Here is a 9,887-nt window from a genome sequence, read left to right as displayed (position 1 = left end):
GTTCAGCCATTCCCTTCCCCTTCCTCCCGTGGTCTCCCGGCTCCCTGTCCAGGCCAGATGAGGAGCTAGAGGTCCAGGGAGGGGGCTCAAACTCTCTGCGCACACAGAGTGTATAGGAGACATTCATGGAGGGCAGAGGCCACCGACCTTGGCAGCCCAGCAACTGAACACAAGAAGCCCCAAGTCTTCAAACCACCTGGTCACTGCTGCTTGGAGCATCTCATCCCAGACACTGAGCAGCTTGCTCAGAAGGCACTTTATTCTTCTCGCAGAAGGAGAGTTACTCAGGCTGCAAGGCACTTGATGGGGTCGCTCCCCACCTGACAGGCAAGGAGGCTGAGTCCTGTGGGGCATTTACCAGCACACAGCCAGACTGGGGCTGAACCAGGGCGCAGCCTGACACCCCGTGAGCTTCTGCCTCGTGGACCAAGAACATTGGGGGATATGAGACACTGGAGAGGCCGAAAGTTTCTTATCCCTGCCCGAAGCCCCAGCACTGGGCAGCGATTTCCCTTTCCCAGTTGAAGCAGTCTCTGGGGCACCATGACGGGTTGGGATCCAGGTGGGCTCTGCCTCTGCCAAACTCCTCTGCCAGGGACTCCTCCCTGGAGTCCCCACCCAGAAGGCCAGGCCTCTGTGGTCTGCAGCATGGGGGACAGGGCACATTCAGGCCCTCTGGGCTGGTCACAGCTTGGTCAGGCGTAACACGTTGAGTCGCACAGGTAGGAAGGTGGCGCCAGCAGCATAGGCGATCTCCCGGAGGACCCCTTCCCACTTCTTCTCTTCCTCATTGTATCTGGGGTGGGAGGAGTGGGGACAAGGATGCAGAGCTCAGTCAGCCAAGTCCAGGGTGGGGCCCCGCAGGAAGAGGGCAGCAGGCCACCCCTGGGAGGTGCTGCCTCCCAGCCCCAGGCCCACCTCCTTCCTTTCCATGCTCTGGGAAAGGGGTGGGCACCTACCTAAAGAACACCTACATTCTAGGAAGGGCTCCCTCTCAAGAATTCCACACTTTTTTTTTTTTTTTGTAACCACATAGCATATGGGTTCTTAGTTCCTTGACCAGGGATGGAACCCATGCGCCCTGCATTGGGAGGATGGAGTCTTAACCACTGGACCACCAGGGAAGTTCCAAGAATCCCATACTCCTTGAAGTCCACCTCCTTCCAGGAAGGTCTACACCTCCTCAATCCCCTCCTCTTGAGAATTTCTCAACTGAACCCTTGAAGAAGTAACCCCCAGCACCCTCCATGTCCTGGGTCCTGTTCTCCCAGCAGTGCTGCTCCCCAGAGGCCGCCTGCAGCACTGGCATCACTGAAGGTTCAAAAGCTGCCCCAGATGGCTGAAACCTCTCCCGACCACCCCCAGGTAGGATCAGCCAAAGAAGCAAGGCGCTGAGAAGCTAGGATCCAGGGACTTCTCACTCCCAGTCCAGCCCTCCCCCTCAGGAGGGCGGAGAGAGGAAAAGCCCACTCTGCTCCCTGGGGCCGATTTCTGTGGGTCTGGGTCCTAACCTTGGCATTGGCTTCTGACTGTGACACTGCTGATATTCCACAGTGGGGTGCAGTGCTGTGTGTGCGTACCCAGACTTCCCCAACCAAATGGAGAGACCCTGGGCTAAGCAAGGCATGCCTGCTGTCTCGTCCCCACAGGGTTCCCTGGAAGGGGGTCAGCTCTGCCCCGCCCATGAGCCTGCCAGGCGCTGCCTCGGTGCCCACCCAGCCTTGCTCACAATTCCTCTTACCTCCCTGGGGCCAGGCTCACCTCCAGATGTCATTGAGCTCTGTGGGAACCAGCTCCCCAGATTCAGTCTCCAGAGTGGCAAAGCCACCGATGGCATAGAGGGTACCCGCCAGGCTGACCAGGCTGAGTGAGCTGCGCTCCTGTGGGAAGGCCTCAAAGGGTGCCCACCTGATGGGAAAAAGAGGGCATGAGGGGGGTGCCCCCATGGGCCTTGGCAAGCCCAGTGACTGTCCCCTGCCAGCATCCATAGCTTCAGCTGCAACCTTCAAAATCCGACTCCCAGGCACCCATTCTGCAAGCACAACCTCCTCTTCCCTGACTGCTTAGGAACACCCTCTGGTCTTCTCTTCCTCCCCATTCTCTTGCCCCTCATGTTTCCCTTCATTGTGCCCCTATCATTCCATCCAACCTACCCTCGGTGAAACCCACCAGGGACCTCCCCAAAGTCCCACCTTTGCTTCTAAACCCACTCCTACTGGTCACTTCAGTCACCACTAAGACCATCCTGTGCACTCCTGCCCCTTCCCTCTTCTCCCCTTCACAGCCCAGAGCCTCTCAAGCTGCCTTCACTCTCCCTAACTCCTGAGGTTGGACCTCCATCCCTCCAAAACTGCTCTCCCAACCACCAGAATCCAGGGCCCACAGTACACACCTCTGTTGACATAACAAGGCTTCCTTGCTGAATAAAGCACCTGCCCCTGCTGTCCCTCAGGGCTTGGGCCTCAGCTTCTCCCACTCACACCCTCTCTCCTGAGGGAGCTTGTCTCCATGGAGTACTGTTGACCCCTAGATCTCACCCTCCAGCTCAGCCCTCTCTCTGCCCCAGAAGGTTCCTCCTGGACACCCCCAAGCACTTCACGTCCACATGTTCTAAGTGGACCCTCATTTTTCCTACCTAACTTCAATAGTTCCTCAATAAATGACCTCCCAGCCTCACTCAAAACCATCCACCTCTCCCTCTCACCCCCACCATCCAATCAATTGCTAAATCCTGCTTCTTCTGTCTCCTGAACTCTTGCTACTGAGTTTGGCCTATGGACCAGCAGCAGCAGCATCACCCGGGGGGTTGTTAGAAATACACTGTGAGATCCCTCCCCAGACCTGAGATTCAGAATCTGCATTCCGGCATGACCCCCAGGAGATTCGTGTGCATGTGAGAAACACTGGCCTAGACCTTTCTCTGGTGCATCCTTTCTGCCCCATCACTGCTGTACCCACGGCTCCAGGCCACCATCAGTACTTGCTACACAGCTGTACCCCCGCCTCCTGGGAAATCCCTAATCTCTTCTCTACATGGTCTGCCATGAAGCATCTTGGTAAAGCACAGATGGGAGCTTAAAACCCATCAGAGGCATTTCATTATTCTGGGGATAAAGTGCCTCAGCCCACTGGCCATCTCTCCAGCCCCAGTATCCACCATCCCCACCTCCCTTCACCCACCACACTCTATCCAGCCTGCCAAAGCCCTTTTATCCAATGGGCTTGCCTTTTTTTTTTCTCCTAACTGCCTTGGCACTAGCCTTCCTTTGCCTTCGGGCATCCTCCCACCACCCCTTTAGCTGCAGAGTCCAACTGGTCTGCCAGCACAGTTTTCTTCCTGACCTCCCTGGGCAGGGCAGCTTCTATCTTGGTTACTGCCCTTATCTCTAGCCATCAAGCCCAGTGACCAGTATGAGTCTCTGAGTGAGGAACCTGGCATCTCCTGGGAGATCTCGTCTGCAAACCAGGCTGGCCATAACACTTGCCCCTTTCTTGTAGGGGAAGCCCACCTCATTGCTGACCAGAGTAAAGGGGCTACATCTGTGCTGATGTCCAAGCTGAACAGTGGAGACCCAAATTAGGTGCTATGATTCCTGCCAGAGCAGACACAGAGAGGGCTGACATAGGCCCAAAGCCGTGGGGCCAGAGGGTTACACTGGGACCTTCGTCCCTGGCTGTCCTGCGGAAGCGGGTGGGGAGGTGGGAAGCAGCCGTACTTGTTGTCTGCAATGCTGTACACCTCGGCTGAGCTGGTCAGCCCTGTGTCTGTGACCCCAGCAGCTACAAAAATGCGGCCGTCATGGATGGTGGCCCCGAAGAGTGAGCGGGGAGTCTTCATGGGCGCCAGCTCCCTCCACTCGAACTTCTTAGGGTCGTAGACCGACATCTTGTTCAGGCACTTCCTATGGGATCGGGGTGGAGGGGCAGTGAGTGAGAAAGGAGAAGGCGGGGGTGGGCAGAGCCACCTCTCTCCCTTGGCCCAGTCCCTCCAGCTGCCTTCCAAGGTAGGCAGGACAGACCCCTGACAGCCTCGGGGAGACTCTGCTTCGGTTCCGCCCGCCGACCCGGCTACTGCACTCTCCCCTCCAGGCCCGGGCCTCACCTGTTGCTGCCTTTCCCGCCAATGACGTAGACTAGGTCCATATGAGAGAGCACAGAGTGTCCGTACACGGCATAGGGCAGCGGGTCCGATTCGCCCCATTTGAACGACCTAGAGGGGAGGAGAGTAAGGCGCTCTCTGTCCGTCTCTGCATCCGCCCACCACCCAACACGTGTTGGGATGCACCCGGCTTGTTAACTGGAACTCCCCAGACCGCTCAGCTCCCCGCTCCCTCTTCACCTGCTAGCCCCGCCCCGCCCCCAGCCCTGGGCTCTCGCTCAGCCCGCCCAGCCCCGCCCAGCCCCGCTCCGCCCAGCCCCGCCCAGCCCCGCTCCGCCCAGCCCCGCCCCGCCCCCAGCCCTGAACTCTCGCTCACCCGCCCCGCCCCGCCCCGCCCCGCCCCGCCCAGCCCAGCCTCGCCCCGCCCCGAGCCCTAGGCTCTCGCTCACCCCGCCCCGCCCAGCCCCCTGATCCTTGGCCCGCACTCACAGTCTGTCGTAGCACATAACCGAGTCTAGGCTTTGCTCATCGTCCTTGAGCTCTCTGCCGCCGACCACGTAGATGGAGTTAAGAGCCTCTCCCAAGCCGAAGAGGCAGCGCGGCGAGGGCAGCGGCGGCATCCCCAGCCACTCTGAGTCCAGGTGGTCAAACTGCGGGCCGGGCGGCCAGTCAGCGACCCTCCTCACGCCCTCTCATCAACTCCTCTCCCCAGCCCCAGCCCAGCACCTTCTGGCCACCCCCCGCCCTGGGTCATGAGGAGTCCGGGCCTGCAGGTAGGGCCCGCGCAGCCCGGAGGCGGTGCCTGGAGACAGTGCCCCTCCTCCTATCGGGCTGAGAACAGCCTGAGGGTCCCAACCCCCAGGGGCCCGGAGATCACCTTTATAGCACCGTGATGGGGCATCCCTTGCAGAGCTGAGAAGGAGTCTCTGAGAGGGAGGCCCAGTTGCCTCCCTGGCCCTTCCCCAGTACAATTCCTGAATTGAGGCCTGCCTGACCCCTGTTTTCCATCCCATCCCACTGCACAGGAAAGGTCCAAATACAGCCACCCACTCCTTCAAACTTACAGTGTAATAAGTCTATGGCCCTGTGCACTCCAACAGTCGTTTTTTCTGGCCACATTCGTATGGCTTGTGGGATCTTAGTTCACTAATCAGAGATTGAACCCCAGCCCTCCACCCCCCTCTACACACACACCCTCCCACCTACCCCCACCCCTCCAACCCCCAGCAGTGAGAATGGAGCCCTAACCACTGGACCTAGAGGGAATTCCCAACAGTCTGTTAATAACTATGCTAGTGGCTCATCTTTTGGTGGAGTTTTCTGAGCGCTGAGCACTGTGCTGATGAACACTTTATAACCATCAATTAACCTTCAGACAATCTTATCAAGCAAGGAAGTATAACATCCCCATTTACAAACAGAGGCCTAGAGAGTATACACAGTGTGCCCACCTTGTGCCTTGGCTGGTGGAGATGCTCTCCCGACCCCTCAGCTTCACACTGGCACCATTCTGCCCCCCACCCCTCTCCAGCCTGGTTAGGCCTCAGTAAGCATGCTATTCACTAGGCTCCTTCGCACCTCTGTTCCATGCTGGTTCCCACCAGAAGCACTGCACCCTCCCCTCCACGTCTCCAAATTCACCCAACTGGCAAGGCTTAAACTTACATGGCCAGTCACAAGGAAACCACGTTTGCCCTCTGAGATCCCACTGTCACACTATAACTTGGACCAGGCACTCCACTCTCCTGCTCCTTCTTGGGTCTCAGTTTTCCTTATCTGTGCAATGGGAAGGAAGGGAGGATGGTCCCTTTGTTTGAGACACACTATTCCACATTCCAGTCCCAGCTTCATGCAGAGGTCTTAGCCAGGACCCCTACACTGACCTTGCTCCTTCTCACTGTCCCTGACTTCAATCCCTGCACAGACCTAGGGTCTCCAACATACTGACTATCTGAAAGCGGACATCTCCCTGAAACTGAGACACCAAAGTTATGCGTCTTATTGTCAGCTGCCTGTAAGGCCTTCAGGCAAATGGCTGTCACTCATCCTCCCCGGTCTACATCTCAGCCTAGATCCAATGACATTCCCCAACAAGTAGACACAGGCCTCTTCTGGGCCCCAAGGCGCCCCCCAGTGCCCAGAAATCAGTACTGGCCTCCCCTCCCAAGGCTGGCCAGGCACCTGCAAGAAGTAAGCGCTCATGGGGTCCTCTTTGTTGTCCTCATTGTAGAAAAGGCCTCCAGCCACGAAGATCTGGTTCTCTTTGGTCACTAGGCTGACATGGTTCTTGGGGATCTGGGTCGAGAGGGAGGCACAGTAGCATTCGTTGGCTGCCGGGTCATAGGCCACGGCGCCCTCCTCACTGATCATGAAGATGAGGTCCTGCAGGAACATGCCAAAGCGCAGGGTGTCATTGAGGATTCCCGGTAGGACGCGCTCTGCCTCCTCTTCCTCCTCCTCCGCCTTGGCTTCGGTTGTGCCCTTGTCAGTGGCCTTGGCCCCAGCCGACTCCTTCCCCTTCTCTTTCTTCTTCTTGCGCAGCACAGTGATGCGGCCCTCGTGGGCATCTTTCACCATCTGCACCTTGCGCAGCAGCTCCGGCTGGGCACGCACGAGAGGGTGGCGCTCCACGCGGCTCTCTAGGAAGGCGCGTGGCAGCAAGCGGAAGCGCACGCTCTCAAAGACCGTGGGCAGTGCGCGCTGGCGCTCGGCTTGTGCCTCGGCGTCACCGCTGCTTGCCCATCGCATCACCGCTTCGAACACGGCTTCCTCCTTCTCTACGTTGAGGCCATCGCTGGAGATGATGGCAATGAGCTCGTCGGCCGAGAGCCCTAGGAAGTCGGCGTCGCGGGCCACCAGCGAGAAGCGCGCGCAGATGAAGTCGCGAGCGGACACGGCGAGGCGCGCGCAGTCGAGCAGGAGGCCGAGGCGGAAGACCGCCAGGCAGTTGGCCAGGCACAGGCGCTTCTGCAAGAAGGACACGCAGATGGTGAAGATAGAAGGGATCTGGAAGCGGTGCGCCGCAGCGAACAGGTCCTGTACACTCGCCTCGTCCAGCGCGATCTCTGACGTGTACAGATAGTGGAGCACCTGGGCCACCACGTCAGGGGACACCTCCTCTAGGCGCAGCTCGCCTGCGCTCTCAGGCTCGGCCAGGAAGCGCGCCCGGAAGTAGGGGCTGCAGGCAGCCAGTACCAGGCGGTGGCACGGGAACTCGCGCTCGCCCACCCGCACCACACAGTCGAGGAACTTGCCGTGGTCCAGCATGTCCTTGAGCCCGTCCTGCAGGAGCGTCTGCTGGTACAGCCGCTGCTCCTCGGCCTGCTCCAAGCCCAGCGCCATGGTGGGTGGCCTCCTCTCCACCCTCCCTGCCTTCCTGCTGGGTCGCACTCAGTCTACGCAGCTGTCCAAGCCGGGCTATATATAGAGCTGGACCCGGCCGGGTAAGGCGAGCTGCCTGGCCTCCCGCACATGACGCAGAGGGGACAGCTGGGCTGAGGCCCCCTCCCAGAGCAACCTTGACTCAGCCCCTGGGGTTCATGGGACTGGGGTAGGGTGTCACTGTCCTCCCTGAAAGATGAGGGCCTCCCTGCCTCCTCTGTACACGAGCATAGTGAGGCCTTCACTGCTTTCCTTCATCTAGGTGATGCGCTTCAGGGAAGGGGATGACCCAAGCTCTGCCTCTCAGTGCAAGCAGGGAGAAGCCTTCAAATCCCTCTGCAAGGGTCTCCCTTCCTCCAGGCCTTGTGGGCCTTCCTGCCCAGCTGCCCCGATCCTCCTTGCAGTGCATCTCCCTCCACCCTGGACACGGTGTGCTTAGGTTTCCCACTCAGTGAATTTGGGCCTGGGGAACCTGTTGCCTCAGCTTTAAAATGGGAAGACTTTTCTCCCCCAGCTCGGAGACCTTTCTTGGACTGTGCAAGAAAGCAAGAAGATGCTTGAATAAACAAGGTTGCCACTTTCCTGTGGGGCCTGGGAAGGCCAGATCACTCTGTTGCACCTCAGTTTCCCTTCCTGCACAGTGAAGAGATGGGTGAGTTCGATTTTTAAGGGCTTCAGTTCAGTTCTGCTGTGGTTCGAAAGCAGAATCCCACTGCTGTGTGATTCTGTGGTTTGGTGTTGGGGCAGAATCACACAGTACCACTCACTGTGGTTCTGTGTCCCTGCGAATACACAGGCACAGCGTTTCACATTGTAAGCTGTCAGACGTGCTAGATTCAATTCGGAGGTTCAACTATCTTAGGTGTTAAAACCCCCAGGGATCAAAAAACTAACAAACAAAAAGTTACACTCAGAGTTGAATATTCCAGAGAAGCTGTCTATGCTCAGTTCTTCGTCCATCCTAAGCTTGACCAGCCTTGGGGCCCCTACACCTGTCTAGCATCTGAGGAATCCGGGTAGAGGTCTGGGGCAGCCAGTCCCAATGCCCACCCTGCTCTGGACTCCTGACTGCCTCCCCCCGCTCCACAACATGCACACACACATCAGCCTCAGCCACCAAGATTAACTTGTTCCCAAAGTGCCAGAGGCTGCAGCTGTGGGTTAAATTTAGCCCCCAACACACTGGTGTGAACTGTTATGGGGCATTCTCCCATCATTCCTGAGTCACTTGTTTATAACCTCAGGCTTGAGGGGCGGGGGGATTAGCCAGGGGGGCTGAGTCTGGGCCAGGACTGAATCACCACCCCATTTTGTGATCCCAGTGATGTCAATGCCTGTCCCTCCTGAGCAGTGCTTTCAACCATTGCTTGCTGACCCCTCTAGCAGGTCTCAGAGAGACACAGCACCTAGGTAGGATCACCTAGAAATAATCCTGTCTGTCTTCCGGGAAGGGCAAAGGCTCACCCAGGGGCCTCCAGCCCAGCCCTATACTGCAGAACATTTCCATTCAGCACCATCAGTGAGGAGACCAGGTTCTGAGAGGCTCAGCCATGTCACACAGCTGGCAAGTCACACAGCTGGCAAGTGGCTGATCCAGGATTCAAAGCAGATCTGCCCACCTCCAAAGACTGTGGGAATCCTCCCTGCCTTGCTGATTCCAAAGAAAATGTCCGTTAATTGTCGTCTCACTTTCCAAAGACCAGGACAGAAGGTACTGGCTGAACAATTAACTTATATTTATCAGATGATTCAATGGCATATTTTTAGATTATGATGAGTCCCATGGTGCTCACTTCCTACCAGGCATTCTACTAGAATGTTTATATGTGGCTCATCCATTCATCGAGAACCTACTGTGCACTGTTCTAAATGTTGAGGATTCAGCAGTGAACACATCGAGTAAGAATTCCTGTCTTTTTGGAGCTTAACTTCAGCTGAGGGAAGGGGAACAGCAACAAGTAAATAGTTATACACGGTGTCAGATGATAACTGCTGTGGTAACAGGTAGCTGGGAAGGGGGCATGGGAAGTGATGGGTGGCAGAGGTCACACTTTTAAATGGAATAGTCAGGATGGACTCACTGAGTGGACTATGCTTGAGCAGGTTTAAACCATGGAGGAGGAGGATTCCAAGCAGGGGAACAGCTTGAGCTAATGCCCTGAGGCAGGACCACACCTGTCCTGTTCCAAGAACAGCAAGGAAGCCAATGAGCAATGAACGAGGAGGTGAGTAGGAGATAAGGGCCGAGAGGTAAGAGGGGATGGTATCATGTATGACCAGTGTACAGATGGGTGTTTTTGCCCTCTGTGAAATGGGGAACCGCTGTTTATTTTTAAATTATAATTGTGGGGAATGCAAACATTTCCAGCGAGAGAGTAATATACTGATCTCTCATGTACTGAGCACC

The 9,887-nt window shown here is 57.1% G+C and overlaps 1 protein-coding gene across 1 annotated transcript; it reads right to left on the bottom strand.

Moving 5' to 3' along the window:
* Window positions 1-241: 241 nt before the first annotated feature.
* KLHL40 (kelch like family member 40) lies at window positions 242-7,586 on the bottom strand. The gene is made up of 6 exons (XM_069560758.1): window positions 6,281-7,586; window positions 4,589-4,749; window positions 4,103-4,210; window positions 3,717-3,902; window positions 1,762-1,908; window positions 242-796 (listed from the first exon to the last, which is right to left on the bottom strand). The coding sequence occupies exons 1-6, from the start codon at window positions 7,439-7,441 to the stop codon at window positions 685-687; spliced, it is 1,875 nt and encodes a 624-aa protein (XP_069416859.1). The 5' UTR covers window positions 7,442-7,586; the 3' UTR covers window positions 242-684.
* Window positions 7,587-9,887: the final 2,301 nt, after the last annotated feature.

Source organism: Ovis canadensis, chromosome 19 (genome assembly GCF_042477335.2).
Source record: "Ovis canadensis isolate MfBH-ARS-UI-01 breed Bighorn chromosome 19, ARS-UI_OviCan_v2, whole genome shotgun sequence".
NCBI lineage: Eukaryota > Metazoa > Chordata > Mammalia > Artiodactyla > Bovidae > Ovis > Ovis canadensis.
The sequence above is the reverse complement of the archived record's forward strand: the minus strand, read 5'-3'. Positions and strand labels throughout refer to the sequence as shown.